Here is a 19,594-nt window from a genome sequence, read left to right on the forward strand (position 1 = left end):
CAATAACCTGACAATATATTAAAAGCAATAAGTCTATTTCCAAATAGGTATCACTCTCATGTCAAACAGTAGAAAATTGTATTACATTTTTATATTTACATGCAGAGAATTTATATTGATTTTTCATATGTCGATAGATTTGATTAAATTAAATTTGCAAAGAGCGGAAAGTCTCATTTTGAATTAAAAAAGAAAATTTATACTTTCTCTTTTTTAGCGCTCCGCCCCCTTGTATAGCAAGGGCTATTTTGGCTACTTTCTCTTATAAGGTGACTTGACTCAGCTTGATCTACTTGACTCAACGTCTAGAGTATCACTTTCATACGGTGAGAGTCATTGTTTCAAATTCAATTGTAGACAAAATCAATCGAAATTTCCGCTTTTACCGGCATGATAACAAGGACGGTCTGATAGCAAAAAGTCAATTTAATGATCAAGGCATCGATTGCTTTCACCTGTGTCCTTCTTCAACCGCCTTGACACCTTATGGATGAGAGGCTTTGACACCTTAAGGATGACAGACTCTATACTTGTCGTCCATCACAACGTTTTGATCGTGCAATTAGTATTGCAACAAAATGGATATTTAGCGGTAACGACTTTTAGAGACAATTGATAAAGAAAATTAACGTCATTGTATTTGAAATCACTAAAGTCTTTAACAATAATTATATATAGTATTAATTATAAATATTCATACTTATTATAATAAAAATATCATGATAATTATTTTATAGAGCCCTTTTTATTTATATTAATTCAAATTAAGATTTTTAATTTTATTACTGTTAATTAAAGTACAATAGAGATTCTATCTAGTAGTATAAATTAATAATTTTAAAAAAAGAGGTTTGTGACATTGGACTAAAGCATATATTCTTAGTAAAGGTAGTAAGTTTTACCAACTTTATACTAAAGCTAGAATATATTCTTGATAAAATGATATTTCGAAATTTCCTTATGATATACAAATGGAACACCACAATAATTAAAAGATCATTATTGGGAAACTCTGTAGATTGAAAATGTAAACATCAAGTTTCCAGCTGCGGTTCAACAAGAAATTTCTGGCATTAATTAAGTTTTTGACTTCAAAAACTATATGTCACAGAAAAAAATCATTAAATATTCCATCTATTTCATTTTATATGTTCTTTTTTTACTTTGCACATTAAGAAAATGAGGTAATTTTACCTTTCTATGCTTATTAAATATTTTCTTAAATTAACTTTATAATAAATGATGAATACATTTTTAAGATTGATTAATTAATTACTCTATCAAGATTCAAGGGTATAATAAATAAAATATGATAATTTATGCATAAATTTTATAAAATAACAAATTTTTTTATTCAACTATTTATATAAAATGATGAAATATAAAATGAGACAGAGAAAGTATTTCAATTGACAATTGCATAAATTTCAGTCTTAGCAAATAAGTTGTATTTATATTCTTATTTAGGTTATGAAGTACATTTTGGAACGTTTAATCATTATTACAAATATTTTTTCCATTTATCACAAATATAATATTCCTTTCGTACTATTTTATATGAATTCTTTCATTTTTGGCTTATTTTATAACAAAGAATAACACTAATGTTTATGTATATATATTTAGACTTTCATTTCAACAAGTTTTTTCAGCGCTCCAATTGACCTAACATGTTCAAAATCATAGAAGTCTAAAAGTAATTTCAATATATTTTCTTGTTATATATTTAACTCGCATGTCAAAAGTTTTTCTTTTCTCAAATCAAATAAATAAAATTTATAGTAGTACATTTTGTGTATTAACATTAGAATTCAAACTCCACCCATTTTTCATTTCATGTAGCTTTGAACTGTCACAAATCACAATTCAAAATTTAGTTTTTTATGGAGTTTGAATTGCGACATCCAATGCACCAAAAAAAAACTTCAGGATAAATTCCCCTAAATGTTCAAATTTAATAAAATTCGTGGATTTTTTTCCCCATACTTTAGCATTCAGATTTTATTTTCTGCATTAGAAATGATGAAACATTGAATAAAAAAATTTAACTAAAGCTTGATATACAAAAATTAAAAATTATATAAAAATATTATAAATTGTAATTTTTTTCATATATAAATATATCTAAAAATATTAGTCAAAATTCATATTATTTCAATTCTTAAAAAATAAATTTATTTACGACTAAAAAGGAACGGAGGGAGTATGAAAAATGGTTGAATGGGGCTACATTATAAATTAGTTATATATTTTGGTTTAATTATTAGAAATGATGTAATAGTTCAAAGGGGCTAGTTTTTAAACATGTCCAGCCCATTTATAGACAAAATTGTTTTTTGTCGTGTTACTAGCGTTTTGGGCTGTATTGGAGTTAGGTGTAAATGTGGAGCTTCTACGCGCCAAATAGTAACCCCACTTCAACGGTGTTCTCTCTTAGGCGCCAATTTCCCTTTTAATTTATTCTTTTCTTTTTTCTTTTTTAATCGGGAAAAGGTAGGAGTGACTTCGATAGAAATTAAGAAGCAATAAATGGGCTCGGGATGATTTAAACATGTGTGGAGAAGATGTACGGATACCTCATTACGACAGAGTCGTATTGAGGATTTTTTAAAATGGGCATACTATTGTTACACTTGAGGTATAAATTTGGCTGGTTTGATCTTTACGTTCTTAATATTGAAATAGCTCCAACATATGTAGTATACTTCTTGTCTTAAATATTAATATACACATGTGATTTAGTTATATAAAAATTATGTCATGCTATTCCTTTTAAAAGAATTTCCATATGTTACACACTTGAAAATTTTGAAAAATTAAAGAAAAAAAATTGATTAAAACGCTAGAAGTGTTATCCATAACCAATTGGAGGGCTATTATTAACAAAAATAAGACAACTATAAAGTTCAAATTTTATCTTTGGCTTGAGAGATGCACACAATCATTATCGTATTATTATATGTTATTTTTAACATGATTTCGCATCTTTATATTTAAAGAATTTTTTAAAAAAAATAACAGAACTATATATAATCTAAAGAGTGAAGCATTGATTCACGTGAAACCGCAAAACTCCCTCTAAATACGCCAATGCATTGTGGAGGTGTGAAAGGTTTATTGTGGATGAACTAAGAAAAGCTAGATGAGATCGAATAAGTATGAGAGAGGGGTAATTAAACTAAATGACACAATTTCAACTTATTAAAGAGATGAGCTTAATTAGAAAGTATGAAGGACACAAATTACAAGATAGGAGGTAAGTTAGATAGTTGAGCATCGTTTCACTTGTTCTTCTATACTATTAGTCGTGGTAACTCTTGTAGGCTCTTGTCCTTTGAGTTTAATTAATATCTATGACTTTTTTACACTCTTATTATTGACTTGTCTTATTATGACTATTGCTTAGGATAATTTAATAGGTTAGCTATACTTTTTTGTTAGAACTTTCTCCATTTTTTCATTTTTTTTATATTGCTTTGGTCGATTTATATTTTCCTCAAGAATAGTGTCTATCAGAAACGAGTTCTTTACCTCCAATATAATGATAAGATCGACCGACTCTCTGAAATTACACGAGATATGTTATTTTTATTTACAAATTTAATACAACTTCTCCACTCTCAATCTTGGTACCATTATTACTATTTTGGGGAGTTTAATCACAAAATCATCAATAATTTTCTAACTTTTTAAGACTAATGATGAGTTGAGTTTAATTAAATCCCATAATTAATTCTTCTTTCAATTACCATGTAAGTACTTGTGCTTCCCTCCATATACATATCTGAACCTTTTTGTTTCTTTGTTCCTTTCCTTTCCCTCGTTTTCTCCCCTTTCTCTCTCCGCTTAACTCAGATCTCATCTTCTTCCCTTTTCCCTCTGAAGAAACCCTTCAAAACCCAAGAATTTTAGCCAAGAGGGGTTTCCAATTCAATTTATTCTTGAATTTCGTTTTCCCTCTTCTTCTTCAATTGAAAATAAGAAAAAAAAATTGGGATTTTTCTCAGCTGGGTGTGCTGGGAAAGAAGTTTAGTAAGATCATGCAGCCAAATCAACAGCGGCCTTCGAAGCGTCAGCTCCCATTTACGTCGAGTAAACCGCCGTTAGGGGACTACCACCGGTTCTCTACTGACCCACTTCATCCTTCTTCTCAAGAGCTTGAAGGAATCGCTGTAAAGTCTACTGTAAGTGTTCTGATTTTTCCACACTACTGTGGGTCTTTTTTGTGATGCATAATTTTTTCATTCGAGTGAATTGGACAAATTTTTTAAAATTTTAATCTGCTGTATGATTTTTGCAATAGCGAAGGGAAGTAACTGTATTAAACTAGTGTGTGGAAATTTTCACAATTGTATACATCTGTAATAGGGGAATTTGGTGGAGCTTCTTTCTTTTGCTCTAAGAGAACTTACATGTCTAGCATGCTATCCTTCTTGATTTAGCCTGTACTCTTTATTAATTTTGTTGTGAATTCTGAACTTTGTGCCCTTTGATTTCAGAATTATTTGATCATCGGGTCTTATGAATGTCATGATTTCCATAAGTTGGAGATACTATTTTGAAATCGATTTATAAAGTTGTATTTTTGGGTACTTTTATAACAACAACATACTAGTGCAATCTCACAAGTAGGGAATGAGAATGTAGGATGTATGCGAACACCCCTACCTTTTTGGGTAGAGAGTCGATTTTTGGTAGACACTCGGCTCAAAAGTAGTTTAATCAAAGCAAGATTGTAAGATATAACAGAAAGATGCAAAGCAAATGAAGCAACATGAAGTAGTAAAAATTGAAGAATAAGATATGATGTGAATATTAACTAATACTACTAAAATAATGAAATGATGAGAAAAGGAGACTAGCTTCTCCCACATAAAAGTACGACAACACTCGGCTACCCGTTACCTTTCTACCCTAATCCTTAACCTCTAAACCTTCCTATACAATGTTATGCTCTTAGTAAGCTGAAGATCAGCCACGTCTTGTCTAATCACCTCCTCCGATTCTTTTTTGGCCTGCCTCGACCTCTCCTAAAGCCTGTTATAGCCAACCTGTCGCCCTTCCTTACTAGTACATTTGCACAACGCCTTTTCACATGCCCGAACCATCTCAGTCTCACTTCCCTCATCTTGTCCACCATGGAGGGCATAACCACCTTAGCTTGTAGAACTTTGTTCCTAATCCTATCTCACCTCCCATTGTTAGGATCGAAAATAAGCAGGTGTAAATGCGGAAGCTAGCAAAGCAAACCTCAAAAGACCACGAGTAAGAAGACAACGAGAAATATACCAAAAGACACAAAGATTTAACGTGGTTCGGTCATTCGACCTACGTTCACAAAGGAGATGAGTAATCCACTATAAATATGAGAATACAAGATACAGAGAGAAACAACTTCAACCAATTCACTCGGAATACATGGAGGTTCACACAAGTGATAACGTATTAAGCTTGTGACCCACAAATTCTCCCCCTAACCAAAACTCTCAAAGCCCTTAAGACTACATTGTGAATGCTGATTAAGTTAGAAGGAACATATCTCTATTTATAGAGTCCTAAACCTTTTCCTACCAGAAAAAGGATTAGTCAATCCAAAACCTTTTCTTAAAAGGAAAACCTATTTATGGTCAGAAATTTAGGGCAAATAAAACTCAACACCTATGCCTACACATCCACCTGAGTATTCTCATCTTTCCCACCTTCATCTTTCTAACGTGCACGTAATTGACTGGCCAAAATTGTATTTTCAACTACTAACCTACCTAGATTGATGTTATGTTTCTTAAATTTTGTGCCACCTTTACTTCTTGATAGTGTGAAATTATGAAAGAAAAACATGCAGCAGTATTCATCTTTCAACTGAAAAGGAGATTATATCTTCATAATTAAGAAGGGGAAAGTAGAGGGGACTAGGTCATTTGTTTAGGTTGTTCAAGATCTGAAGCATAATGGAAGAGGGCTGTGAGATTGTGAATGAAGCTGCTCTGTACTAAATTCTCTGTCACAAGAATAATAGTTGCATTAGTTGTCTTTTATCTTTCTATCTTAATTTTCTTTTGTCATATAAATGCACTGCAATTGCAGTGATCTTGTGCGATATTCTTTACATGATGTTGAAATACTAGTATGGCTGAAGTGTTATCGCTTCGGACCAATATTAACAAATGAAGGACCTAGATAAGGTAGGTTTAGCATTAGTAGCCAAAAGAGAGAAATCGACAAGAAAAATCAGCAGTTTTGAGGAATCTTTACAGTAGTAGCATATTACAAGGCCTTGAGCTTGTGGGGTTTTATTGTTATGGATCTTTTAATGCTGCTACTGTAGACAGGTTTATTCTGTTATGTTATTGAAGTAAGTCCTTTATAAGATTGAGGGTAAAATTGGATGGTTAGATTTGTAATATTGATTGATCATATGACTCAGCTTGTGTAGTATAGTGGCAGATGCATGCAGTTCTTGTGTGCATCACAAATTGAGAAAGAAAATAGAGGAAGCAATAGAGGAAATAAAGGCATATTAACTAATGAGCTGCAATTTCTAGTTTTCCTTACTGTGAGATAAGCAACTGGTTGCTTCTGGTGAAGCACGTTTGCCACTACATGGAGATTCAGTATACTAGTCCTGAGCTGTTTCTCATGCCTAGAGAGGCGAAAACAGTGTCTGTTAGGCTGAAGTCAAATCATGTCATAGGTGGCAATAGATACTGCAAAGGACTAAGCCACTATTTTCATGTCGGATGTGGTCTACTCTACCACTAACTGCCGGTCACATGCACAACTGATGTGGGACTTAACATGCTGCTAATATTAAGTCTTTATTATGTTCTTTCTACAAAATCCTCACTAGATATTATAATGATACGACATTACTTTGTTTTTTTTTTTAAATGCTTGAGCAGTTTATATTATCTACTTCACTTCAGACACAATGCTTGTTAATGATTTTAAAATTTATTGCTGATAAAAACTTGGGGATACTCAATTGTCTTGATTAGCCACTAAAGCGGAAGAGTGGAACAATAAATTACGAACAGGGAGTTGGTGCACAGGTTTCAGGTTGTGAAAGTGTCTATGTGAGTAGTCCAATGCTGACACCAATCTCAGGGAAAGCTGGAAAGTCACAGAAAGAACCTAGGGCATCAAAGGCCAGATCTGCTGCTCAAGCAACCTCAAGTTTAGGTAAAGACATCCTACACGAATTTGTCAGCATTAGTTTATGCATCTCACGTTGTCAAATATAAGAATCACCATTTATCTTACTCAATTTGACAGATTAGCGGTTTGGATAACTATAATCTTTGTTGTGTCACCCCATCTTATTGTTGTTTTCCATTTTCTCTTGAGGCACCCACCGTTTTATAGAACACAGAGAATTATAGAAGAGATAACTTCTTAAATATTTCAAATTACAGGATCCCCTTCAGGCAATAATGTTACTCCAGTTGGTCCTTGCCGCTATGACAACTCCTTAGGTAAATTAAAACTTTTATGACTTCCGGTTACAAATTTGTGTCTTTTAATCTGCCTGTCCATTGGGGTAAGAGCATAGGTGGAGGTTGCATTTCTGGGCTTGTGCATTTGTATGTTTAAATTAGACATTTTTCTAGAATATATATATATATATATATATCAAAATTAGTAACTATGACTTCCTCTTTTGATTCTAATTCAGGTCTCTTAACAAAGAAGTTCATTAACCTGCTCAAACATGCAAAAGATGGCATTCTAGATTTGAACAAGGCTGCTGATACATTAGAGGTATCTTCTCTTTGCAGTATATACGGCATAAGCCTGTATGATAAATTTCTATCAACTTACAGATCTCTTCCCTTTAACAGGTGCAGAAAAGGCGTATATATGACATTACAAATGTCCTGGAAGGAATTGGTCTGATAGAAAAGAAACTCAAAAACATGATCCAATGGAAGTATGGAAATGCTTATCCAATAAATATATTACATTGAAGTTGTTTATCATTTACGTTCCACATTATTCAAGATCATTCAATACACAAAAGTTACGACTCAGTTCTCTTATTACATAGGGGGTTAGATGTCTCAAGACCAGGGGAAGTTGATGAGAGTGTTACGAGTTTACAGGTTTGAAGAACTATCTCAATGCCTGTCTTTTTTCTTATTTTGTTAATTGTCAATTGGCCCTGTCATAATCTGCCAAGTAGCCTGAGCAAAAGGATTTCAATAATTGGTTTGTGCTGTCTTTACAGGCAGGAGTAGAAAATTTGACGATAGAAGAAAGTAGATTAGATGAACAGATAAGGTTATCTTCTGATGCCTCTGAACATAATTCAAGATTTCTTTGCTTCAACATAATGCTGACTGTGTTAAATTTGCTCGTCTCAGAAAAATGAAAGAAAGGTTGAGGGACTTGAGTGGAGATGAAAATAATAAAAGGTACCACATTCTTTGGCTTAATCATAAACCAAGTTATTTGTGTTATATTTTTGTTGTGAATGAATCTATCTGCTCACTTTTCCTTCGTATTCTTGACAACTGATCTCTTCTGAATTTTTTTTTTTAAAAGATGGCTTTTTGTAACTGAAGATGATATAAAGAGCTTACCTTGTCTTCAGGTAATTTTAAAACATGCTTTTGTTTTTTTCCTCTCATTTCTTTGTAATGCAGTTTCCATCAAATGACTAATGCTGTGATTTCAATTTATTGCTCTCATCAGAATGACACACTGATAGCTATTAAAGCTCCACATGGCACCAGTTTAGAAGTTCCAGATCCTGACGAGGTAACTGCTGTCTCTTTAGTACAATTACCTTTTCTTTATTATTCTAACAAGTCTATCTCAGCAAAATTTAAGTGGCAGTTCTATGTGTCTTAGCATGTCTTCCTTGTTTCCAATAGGCTGTTGATTATCCAGAAAGAAGATATAGAATAGTGTTTCGCAGCACCATGGGACCAATTGATGTTTACCTTGTCAGGTACTTATTTACTTACTTACTTCAACTACCTATGAAATTGAAAAGATTAATATGTTTCTAGAGGGATGAAGTGTTTAATAGCTTTGCATTTTTTTAGGGCAAGATAAACTTAGTTGATTTTAGGATGGTGTGTTTAAACAATCTTTGTCTAATTTTTTGTTTAGTAAATTCGAGGAAAAGTTCGAAGAGATAAATACTGTTGAGGAACCATCCACAATGCCTTCAACATCAGGTTTCATTGAGAATGAAACTGCAACATTGCCTGTTGATGATGGCGGAGGAGTTGGTGTTGGGGTGTTGGAACAAGAAAATCAAAGAGAGTGTCCAGATGCTGGTACTTCCCAGGACTTTGTGAGTGGAATTACGAAGATTATTCCTGATGTTGATGTAAGCTCTTATTTTCAAGCCTTTATAAAATTGAATGATTAGAGTGTTTTAGAAGCAAAAAATGAGGGAAAAGAGACTACTTCAGCGTAGTGCATTTTATCATAAATAAGTAGGTATTTCATAGAAACTTCCAATGCAGTTTGGTTTTTTCAGTTACTTATTTTTTCTTCGGTCCTGCAGAATGAAGCAGATTACTGGCTGTTGTCAGATGCCGATGTTAGTATCACTGACATGTGGACAGAATGTATCCTACTAATTCCATTCCGTTATTTTTTATTTCTTGCTATCAATGAAATTTATCCCTAGAATATCGAATCCATGACTCAAAGTTAGCTGCTCTTAACTGGAACGCTTTGGATGCAATTAATGAGGATTATTCAATTGCGGATGTTAGTACTCCACGTGCCCAAACTCCCCCATCCAGTACCATTGAAGTACCTTCTGGGAAATCTACTGGAAGCTGAGTAATATTTCCTGGCATTTCTGTGGATGCTCAGGCTTAGTTTTCGGAGTAGTGCTTGACCTTGGTGTTCAAAATGATAAATTCTCCATTAGCAAATCTGTATAATAAAAGTTCTACATTGAATTAATTCATACTCTGTATAGCCCCTTGAATGACCTAAACGTAAGAACAAGTGCTTCCAGGAGCTTTTTGTAAAATGCTCTGTCAGGAAGTTGGCAGTTTGAGTCCCAAGGAAATGAGCTCCATTGTACAGTTAGTATATATATCATTGTACTTGTAGTGGCAATAATCAGATGGTTAAACTGCTGTCAAAATTTCTCTGTGTATTGTTTAATATCTTGTTCTCTATGGTTTTAGCTTTGAAATCTGATACTGATGTAAAGTAAATTTGATTTAGTACACTGCTGTGCTGTAGTGGTGGCTTGTTTGTCCCACTTAAATTCAGTACAATTTGTCCATTCACATACTAACTAATGAGCTGCAATGTTCTATTACATTATCTCGCCTTACTGGGAGATTAGAAAGTGGTTGCTTCTGGCGAAGCGAATGTGGTCTACTCCACCAATAACTGGTCAAATACCAAATGCATATAAGGAGAATTGATCATCCCAACTCCATATAAGGATTCCATAATTTCCTTATCCCACTGATGTGGGACTTAGCATGCTGCTAATATCAAGTGTTTATTATGTTATATCTACAAAATCCTCGTTAGATCTTTTGGTGATTCGACATGACTTTGTTTATTTAAATGCTGATCAATGTAGTTGAGCAGTTTATAGTATCTACTTATCTTCACATTCTTGTTTTAAAGATTTTTAAATTTATTGCTGATAAGAACTTGGGGATACTCAATTGTCTTGATTAGCCACTGAAACGGAAGAGTGAAACAGCAAATCATGAACAGGGAGTTGGTGCACAGATTGCAGGTTGTGGAAATGCCAATGTGAGTAGTTCAATGCAGACACCAATCTCAGGGAAAGCTGGAAAGTCACAGAAAGCACCTAAATCTTCTGCTCAAGCAACCTCAAGTTTAGGTAAGGATATCCTACAAGAAGTTTTGTCAGCATTAGTTTATGCATCTCATATCATCACTATAAGATTCACCATTTTATCTTACTCAATTTGACAGATCAGCGGTTTGGATAATCTTTACTGTGTCACCCATCTTATCGTTTTTCATTTTCTCAGAGGCACCCACCATTTTATTGAACACATTTTATTACAGAAAGAGTCAACTTCTTAAATATTTCAAATTACAGGATCCCATTCAGGCAATAATGTTACTCCAGTAGGTCCTTGCTGCTATGACAACTCCTTGGGTAAAATTTGTATGACTTTCGGTTACTACTTTGTGTCTTTTATTCTCTCTGTCCTTGGGCTATGAAATAGGTGGAGGTTGCACTTCTGTGCTTGTGCAATTGTATGTTATAGGACATTTTTCTTGAATTACTTGTTGTGCTGGATAATATAAACCAGAATTAGTAACTATGGCTTCCTCTCTTGATTCTCATTCAGGTTTCTTAACGAAGAAGTTCATTAACCTGATCAAACATTCTGAAGATGGAGTTCTAGATCTGAACAAGGCTGCTGATACATTAGAGGTTTCTTCATTACGCAGTAGATACTACATAAGCCGGTATGATGAAATTCTATCAGCTTACTACAGATTTCCTCTTTTTAACAGGTGAAGAAAAGGCGTCTATATGACGTCACAAGCGTCCTGGAAGGCATTGGTCTGATAGAAAAGAAATCCCTAAACATGATACAATGGGAGTATGGAAATGCTTATACAATAAACTTTTTACATTGAAGTTTGTCATTTAAGTTCCATTTTGTTCAAGATTATTCGATAAAAAAAAGTTACGACTCAATTCTCTTATTACATAGGGGGTTAGATGTCTCAAGACCAGGGGATGTTGATGAGAGTGTTACAAGTTTACAGGTTTGAAGACCTATCTCATTGCCTGTCTTTTTCTTATTCTCTTAATTGCCAATTGGCCCTTTTCTAATCTATCAAGTAGCCTGAGCAAAAAAGGGTTTCAATAATTGGTTTGTGCTTCCTTTACAGGCAGAAGTAGAAAATTTGACGATTGAAGAAAGTATATTAGATGAGCAGATAAGGTTATCTTCTGATGCCTCTGATAAAATATTCAATATTTCCTTGCTTCAACATTATGCTGATACTGTGTTAAATTGGCTTGTCTCAGAGAAAAGCAAGAAAGGTTGAGGGTCCTGAGTGAAGATGAAAATAATCAAAGGTACCACATTCTTTGTCTTAATGATGAACCGAGTTGTTTGTTAGTTTATTTACCTGGCACTTTTTTGCCAATGTAAACAGTGTGGATAACCTTTCGGATTTTGTTAGTTCCCTATCTCTAGTACAGTAGAGTAGTAGGGTTCCCTATTGACTGTTTCACAAGTTTTTGCCTAGCTAGCTCCATATTTTCTGTTTGGAGCAGCTTTTTTGCACAATGTGCTTTTGTAACTTCGCATCTTGATGCTTTCTAATATCATTTAATTACTTTATCAAAAAAAAATTATGAACCCAGTTGTTTGTTGTTAATGGATCTATCTGCTCACTTTTCCTTTCACATTCTTGACTACTGATCTCTTCTAAATTTTCTTTTTAAAAGATGGCTTTTTGTAACTGAAGATGATATAAAGAGCTTACCTTGTCTTCAGGTAATTTTGAAACAGATGCTTTTTTTTTTTTTTTGATTTCTTTGTAATGCAATTTTCATCAAATGACTAATGCTCTGATTTCAATTTATTGCTCTCATCAGAATTACACACTGATAGCTATTAGATTTCTACATGGCACTAGTTTAGAAGTTCCAGATCCTAACGAGGTAAATGCTTACTTTTTAGTACCAAATCCTTTTCTTTATCATTGTAACAAGTTTACCAGTTCTTTAACTGGTATCTCAGTAAAATTTAGTAAAAATTTAAGGAATCCCATAGTGTAATTCAATAATTACATTTTGTCCCGATAAAATTAGTATTTACAAAAAATCCCTTAAATTTGTTGTTTCGTGATACTTTAGACTCTAGTGATACATGGTAAATGATACATGGTAAGTTTAAACTGTTGAGAAAAAAATTGAGAAAAAACGGTACAATTAATGTTGTTACTAAAACAACTTAATTTAAGGTAACAGATCATTAATCACCATAAAATCAGCACGTAATTGGATAACATTCTCCCCTATGTATAAGGTAACATATCATTAAACATTTGGATAATATTCTCCCCTATATATTTTTCAAAGTCCTTTAGGAAATTGTTGTTAAAATTGTCAGCAAACCTTATGAGATGTGTTGATATCTTTTTAATCTTGTACTTCAGTGGCTGCAATTTGAAAATAAAACAACAAATTATAATGATATTGAAATATAAATACTAAATAAAACAACTAATAACTTACTGATACATGGTTTCAGTTTTCAGAAATTCATACTACATGAAAAACATGTGATACATGTCTACTACATGTATCAGTGAATTAACTAAAACATTATAACATGTGATACATATCTAATACATGTATCAGAAACATCGCCTAAACAATATACACATTGATTCTATATGTATCATCAAGTATAGTGGATGAAACATTTATTAAACTTAGTGAATGATACATTATAACAATTTTCAAAACATGTATCAGTTCATCTGCTTGCCTCCAAGAACAAGAAGATTACCAAATTCATCTGCTTTTTGATTGTTCGTTTAATCTTTCCTCTGATTGGAATTTGTTTCTTCGGTAACTGAACTTGGGGGTTTAGGGTTTTTATTTTTGGGAGTTGTTAAGCATGTGGGTTTACGTTGAAGTTGCAATGGCGGAGTAAGTAATCTTTAAGAGAAGGAAGATGATTATGGAAAAAAAAAAGAACTGAAACTTGATGGAGTAAGAACAAAACGGGAGAAGTTAAGAGAAGTTGTTCTGATTTTTGAAATTTCAAAATTTTTGAATTTTGAAATTCAAAATTTCAAAATTGGGTCTTTTATTTAAAATTAATTAAAATTAATAATTCAAAATCAAAAAACTGATTTAAAAGGTTGAGTGTTTAAATGGAGAAAATTCAAAATCCAAAAACTGATTTAAAAGAACAAAACGGGAGAAGTTAAGAGAAGTTGTTCTGATTTTTGAAATTTCAAAATTTTTGAATTTTGAAATTCAAAATTTCAAAATTGGGTCTTTTATTTAAAATTAATTAAAATTAATAATTCAAAATCAAAAAACTGATTTAAAAGGTTGAGTGTTTAAATGGAGAAAATTCAAAATCCAAAAACTGATTTAAAAGGTTGAGTGTTTTAATGGAGAAAAAATAGGCATTAAAATGGATAATTGTGTATTATAGGAGAGAGAATGTAATGTATCTATAAACTTACACTAAAATTAAAAAAAAGGGAATTATGTAATATTTAAAAAAAGAAGGGAAAATTAGAGAATATAAAACTTATAGTTGTGTATTTAAGTTATTTTTCCTAAAATGTAAGAAACAGTTTTATGTGTCTTAGCATGTCTTCTTTGTTTCTAATAGGCTGTTGATTATCCACAAAGAAGATACAGTATAGTGATTCGCAGCACCATGGGACCAATTGATGTTTACCTAATCAGGTACTTATCTTTCTTCAACTACTATGAAACTGAAAAGATTAATATGTTGCTAGAGAGGATGGAGTATTTAATAGCTTTGCATTTTTTAAGGGCAAGATAAACTTAATCGATTGAAGGATGGATTGTTTAAACAATCTTTATCTAATTCTTTGTTTAGTAAATTCGAGGAGAAGTTCAAACAGATAACTACTGTTGAGGAACCCTCAACCATGCCTTCAACATCAGGATTCATTGAGAAAGAAACTGCAGCATTGCCTGTTGATGATGGCAGAGGAGTTGGTGTCGCGATGGAAGAACAAGAAAACCAAAGGGAGTGTCCAGATGCTGGTACTTCCCAGAACCCTGTGAGTGGAATTATAAAGATAGTTCCCGATTTTGATGTAAGTTTTTATTTTCAAGCCTTCAAGAAACTGAATAATTGTTGACTGTTTTTCGAAGAAAAGAATGAGGAAGAAGAGACTAATTCAACATAGTGCTTTTCATAGAAACATCCAATGCAGTTCTTTTTTCTTTCAGTTAATTTTTTTCTTCAGCCCTGCAGAATCAAGAAGAAGATTACTTGTTTTTGTCAGATGCCCATGTTAGTAACACTGACATGTGGACAGAGTGTATCCTACTAGTCTTGTTCGGTTTTTCTTTACTTGTTGCTACCGATGAAAGTTATCCCTTGAATATAGAATCCATGACTCAAAGTTAGCTGTTCGTGATGCGTTGGACTCAATTTATGAGGATTATTCAATTGCAGATGTTAGTAGTCCACATGCCCAAACACCCCTCTCCAGTACCACTGAACTAACTTCTGCAAATACTACTGAAGCTGAGTAATATTTCCTGGCATTTCTGTGTATACTCGGGCTTTGTTTTCGTTGCAGTAGTTGAGCTTGATGTTCAAAATGATAAATTCTCCAGCAGCAAATCTGTATAATAGTAGTTCTACATTGATTTGATTCATCCTCTGTATAGTCCCTCGATGATCTACGTTGTACAGTTAGTATATACCGTTTGTCCTTGAATTTCACAGTGTACTTGTTTTTTTCATTCCAATAAATGGCGTCTTCATGTGCTTCAAAAGTAAAGTACTATAATTTGTTCAACCTTTCATGGAATTTATTTATTTTGTGGATGTGTAGTTAGCTGGATGTCAATTCTATGATCACTATACTGCCAAAATACAACTATATATATTTAATAGCTTGATGCCAATTCTATAATCACTATACAGCCAAAATACAACTATATATATTTAATAGGTCGAACCATTACTTTTTAAGTATGTAAACAAAAACTTGAATAACTTTAAGCGTCTATCGATGTATTTAACTAATAACAAGCTTCTAATTCTCTTATGAATTTTCAACAGACAATTACATGAATAGTCTTCTTTAAAATGCTTTCCTTTCTTGATTTCACATAGAAGAATTAGAGGCCCCACCACAACTCCTCCAAAATAACATTCACAATATCATCAGTAAGTGGCTCCACATTTTCCACTGGTTCTACATCTTGCACATGACCTCCCTAAAACCAAAAAAATGGAAGTAAGATAGAATGATTATTTGAGAAATTAACTCGATCTTAGTATCAGAGCGTGATATTAAGTTTAAGTTTGTGCATTGATAATGCTAACTAATATCATGTTAAGTAATGATAAGAAAATTATTTTAACAACATAATATAAATAATTGTAGTAATAGTATATATATAACTAACTAAAACCTTATGTAGATGTCAGAAAGAGATCCCCTATTTAATGAGATTAACGTGATCTTTTGCTTCAAAGGTCAATATAATTCATAATTGCTTAACATAATCATGTAAATAAATAAATTAGATTATAGTTTGCTTTCTTTAAATCATTTAAATGAGATGACACACAAATTACACTCTAATAATAATATTAAACCAAACAAAATTCTTCTCACTACCATACCACTTGTTAATTAATCCATAAAAAAGAACCACCCACACGAGGGCATATTAAATACATTCATAAGTAAAGATTTAAGTTTATAGACGAGATGATCAGAGGAGAGAAATAAAGATTATACCAAACACAAGTCGATAAAAGCAGCTACTATGAAATGCTGATTCTTCATATTATTAATCTTCAAGAACCAAGTAAGCAACTCCTCCATAAATTCCCAATCCACCATATCTCCCCTTTGTGCACCATAAACTTTAGTCATTTGCTCCATTGAATGCAAAAAATCCATTTTAGGATTCTCAGTTTCCACAGCTAAGAGTAAACAATCTTTGAAAGGGAAACCAACCATGGATAGAACTGAACAAGACTCGTTTTCTTCGAACGATAACCTCCTTGTTGCCAATGCTTGTTTTGCCATCTCCAATGCTTCATCTGGACAACAACTTTCTGGGAATGGACCAAACATGTTATCTACTAAACATTGATCATATTTTCTAGTCATTTTTCTCTTCTTATTCTTTTTCAAGAAGGAGAAACGTTTCCATAAGGTAAAGTACTTCATTCTTTTTTTTTACTAAGTACTCAACTTGTTACATTTCTTCTTTTAAATTAAAGGGCACTAGCTATTTTAGTTACACATTCATTTATAATACTGCACCAACTCTTACATAAATGAAATAAATACTATATAATATATAACTAAAGAGTGTGTAACGTATTAAAATGTTTTTCAAATTTTGTGATCTCAAACTTTATATGTGAAATACTGTTAAAATTATAGAATTATCAAATATAAAAATTATTCTTTTTTAAGTATGAATAAAATAAAAGAAGACATGGAGTACTACAAATTAATTTATTCACTTTTTAAGAAAGAACAAATGAAAAAGAAAGTCTTCGATCTTTTTAATTATAAGCTTCCCGTTATGTGAGAATCCACTATTACAAACTAATTATAGCTAATTACAACCATAAATAAATTAACGACACTGTATGACTTCTCTAATAGTAAAATTTCTATTAAACGATGCATTATTATATATTATTGGGATAATGCACAAGTACTCGTCAACCAATGTCCGAAATCTTAGACACACACTTATATTATACTAAAGTTCTATTACCCCTGAACTTAGTTTACTAATAATTTTTTAATCCTTTTCGATCTACGTGACATTATTTATGTAGGTCCAACGCTGGTTGATTTTTTTTAAGTTAGTGTCACGTAGACCGAAAAAGGATAGAAAATTACTTATAAAATAAGTTCAGAGATAATAAAACCTTAGTATAGTACGTCTGACATAAATTGAAGAATACTCGTACATTTTCCCTATATTATTTTATCCAATTATCAGACATTTCTATTATTTCGTAGTCAATTTCCTCTTGCCTGTACTTGTCCCTAATAAAATGATAAATTTGTTATTAAAAAAAATTAGTCAATTCCTAATTGGTATTTGAGGTTTTGCTATTACTCGTATTAATTAAGCGTGAATGTAGGTGAGGGAAGGTACTGATTATCTCAAATATTTTATTGTTTTCTGGTAAGACTGTTAAACGTAAATAATATTATAAATGGTGAACAGTTGTAAATATTAAAGTAAGTCTTTAAATACCACAAAGAAAGTCCTGCTAGTAAAATTTGTAGAGTGTTAATTTGTCTTCAATATGATTTTTAAAAGTATTTTACATCCGTAAAAGTTTTGGAGCCAATACTTTCTCTTTCTCGACATGATAATTGATAGTATATTTTATTTAAATCGAAGATCTATAAAAAATAAAGTAATATTTTTATTTATTTTTAAAATAAACTCTACGATATATCATTCTTTTCACACTATATTTTACATTGATATGTTATTGCTGATGATTCAGGTAAATGCCAATTTTCGATTTAGAGACAATGTCATAATTAAAAAAATTATTAACGGGGTCTTGTATAATATTTTAGCGTGGATAAGTGGTTGGAGATATAAAACATCAGTTGAATGCTTTTTATTACTTTTCTTATATCTATCTAATAAATAATAGCTAACACAAACAACTAGCTAGCTAGGTCTAATTAACTAGGTCCATGTTTGACTATAACTACACATATAATTGGATTGATTTATATATGTAGCTAGCCTATATACTGATCATTTGAATTAATTTGTTTCTCATATATAATTAAAATTAGTATTAATTAATCAAATGAAAGGTTTAAGAGATAAATATAGTAGCTTAGATGGTATTTTTATGATTACTATATAATTACTCAAAATGGATAATATGGACCAAAATAGTACTAAAAGCTTAAATATGTTAGCAGCTTTTAGAAAACAACTCATTTATGTTGGCCGTTAAAAATTTGATTTACCTACATCATTGTTGTTAAGAAAAAATCTCATTCATGATATTTTTTTAACTTCGATTTTGTAAAATTATTTTTTACGCTCCAAATAATAACATTTTTCAATTGAAGTTTTTGAATCAAATGTACACTTTTTGCTTCTTTTTCTTTAAGAACACATGAAGAATATAAATAACTCCCATATTTTCAACTTTTTCAATTCTTCACGAAATCATCTCCAATTTCGGCTACATCATTAATTTCTTTTTTTTTTAAAAAAAAAAATAATTCTAAAATCATTTGTAGAGCTTAAAAATTTACTCATATTTTAAAAAAATTCCGTAAAACAAAAATCAGTCCCAAAATTTCAAAATTTTGCTTTGATTCATCTTTTTTAGTTGTTTTTTTACAATAGATCTTTGTTTCATATTGTTATTTTAGTTTACTTTCAAAGTTTTCAAATGATTTGAAGTTTTGGAGAAAGTTCTACTATTAAAAAATATTAAAATTTTGAAACTTTGAAGATATTTTAAGTGAGTCTAATTTAGTTAGATTGAATTTGAGTTTGAAAGATATTGAGTTTTGATATCTAGGTATGGAAATAGTTACTTATACAAAGCTTAACAACGAATTATTCAGTGATATTAGATTTAATTCATTAAATTAAATTGGGACATTAAATAGGTGCCAAAACATTTGATAAAAAAGAGCCAGATTGGCTTTTAGCTTACCACAGGACTTTCATCATACCAGGTTTTTTTAAAAATCTCCATCCTCTTAGCTTTGTTTGGACATAGATTTTGAGAATAAATATTTACTCCCTTTGTCTCTTTTTATATGATTTTTTTGTGTTTTGAAATATAAATAAGTCTATTTTGGATTGTAAATATTTTATAAATTTGTTTAACATTTT

The 19,594-nt window shown here is 31.6% G+C and overlaps 3 protein-coding genes across 8 annotated transcripts; 2 read left to right on the forward strand and 1 right to left on the reverse strand.

Annotated features, from left to right (window-relative positions):
- The first annotated feature begins 3,724 nt into the window (after positions 1–3,724).
- Positions 3,725–10,148, forward strand: LOC101258866 (transcription factor E2FB-like). Of its 3 annotated transcripts, none has more exons than XM_004241295.5 (14): positions 3,725–4,184; positions 6,996–7,179; positions 7,413–7,472; positions 7,673–7,758; positions 7,839–7,927; positions 8,045–8,099; positions 8,225–8,277; positions 8,361–8,411; positions 8,542–8,590; positions 8,692–8,757; positions 8,874–8,950; positions 9,115–9,337; positions 9,518–9,581; positions 9,671–10,148. In XM_004241295.5, exons 1-14 carry the CDS (start codon positions 4,041–4,043, stop codon positions 9,799–9,801), a joined length of 1,332 nt encoding a protein of 443 aa, XP_004241343.1. In that variant the 5' UTR covers positions 3,725–4,040; the 3' UTR covers positions 9,802–10,148. The 3 variants fall into 3 exon arrangements, with proteins under 3 accessions (XP_004241343.1, XP_025887473.1, XP_069154923.1); XM_069298822.1 differs by having other exon boundaries at positions 3,811–4,184; positions 7,035–7,179; XM_026031688.2 differs by lacking the exon at positions 7,413–7,472 and having other exon boundaries at positions 3,781–4,184.
- A 458-nt stretch (positions 10,149–10,606) lies between these two features.
- Positions 10,607–15,501, forward strand: LOC101265247 (transcription factor E2FB-like). 4 transcript variants are annotated; one of them, XM_069298823.1, is made up of 13 exons: positions 10,607–10,837; positions 11,063–11,122; positions 11,319–11,404; positions 11,488–11,576; positions 11,691–11,745; positions 11,872–11,924; positions 12,011–12,061; positions 12,437–12,485; positions 12,587–12,652; positions 14,349–14,425; positions 14,583–14,805; positions 14,959–15,033; positions 15,123–15,501. In XM_069298823.1, exons 1-13 carry the CDS (start codon positions 10,759–10,761, stop codon positions 15,219–15,221), a joined length of 1,062 nt encoding a protein of 353 aa, XP_069154924.1. In that variant the 5' UTR covers positions 10,607–10,758; the 3' UTR covers positions 15,222–15,501. The 4 variants fall into 4 exon arrangements, with proteins under 4 accessions (XP_069154924.1, XP_004242116.2, XP_069154925.1 ...); XM_004242068.4 differs by having other exon boundaries at positions 14,967–15,033; XM_069298824.1 differs by lacking the exon at positions 11,063–11,122 and having other exon boundaries at positions 14,967–15,033.
- Positions 15,502–15,587: 86 nt separating this feature from the next.
- On the reverse strand, positions 15,588–16,983 carry OFP12 (OVATE family protein OFP12). Its single transcript, XM_010324143.4, has 2 exons — positions 16,474–16,983; positions 15,588–15,943 (listed from the first exon to the last, which is right to left on the reverse strand). Exons 1-2 carry the CDS (start codon positions 16,909–16,911, stop codon positions 15,845–15,847), a joined length of 537 nt encoding a protein of 178 aa, XP_010322445.1. The 5' UTR covers positions 16,912–16,983; the 3' UTR covers positions 15,588–15,844.
- Between the last annotated feature and the right edge of the window lie 2,611 nt (positions 16,984–19,594).

Source organism: Solanum lycopersicum, chromosome 6 (genome assembly GCF_036512215.1).
Source record: "Solanum lycopersicum chromosome 6, SLM_r2.1".
NCBI lineage: Eukaryota > Viridiplantae > Streptophyta > Magnoliopsida > Solanales > Solanaceae > Solanum > Solanum lycopersicum.

Coding starts and splice junctions, on each gene's coding strand:
- LOC101265247 (XM_004242068.4), top strand. CDS start 10,759: ATGCAGACACCAATCTCAGGGAAAGCTGGAAAGTCACAGAAAGCACCT. Junction 11,123..11,318: donor CTGCTATGACAACTCCTTGG/GTAAAATTTGTA, acceptor ATTCTCATTCAG/GTTTCTTAACGAAGAAGTTC. Junction 12,653..14,348: donor AAGTTCCAGATCCTAACGAG/GTAAATGCTTAC, acceptor TGTTTCTAATAG/GCTGTTGATTATCCACAAAG.
- LOC101258866 (XM_004241295.5), top strand. CDS start 4,041: ATGCAGCCAAATCAACAGCGGCCTTCGAAGCGTCAGCTCCCATTTACG. Junction 7,180..7,412: donor TCAAGCAACCTCAAGTTTAG/GTAAAGACATCC, acceptor TTCAAATTACAG/GATCCCCTTCAGGCAATAAT. Junction 7,473..7,672: donor CCGCTATGACAACTCCTTAG/GTAAATTAAAAC, acceptor ATTCTAATTCAG/GTCTCTTAACAAAGAAGTTC.
- OFP12 (XM_010324143.4), bottom strand. CDS start 16,911: ATGAAGTACTTTACCTTATGGAAACGTTTCTCCTTCTTGAAAAAGAAT. Junction 15,944..16,473: donor CTTTTATCGACTTGTGTTTG/GTATAATCTTTA, acceptor TTTTGGTTTTAG/GGAGGTCATGTGCAAGATGT.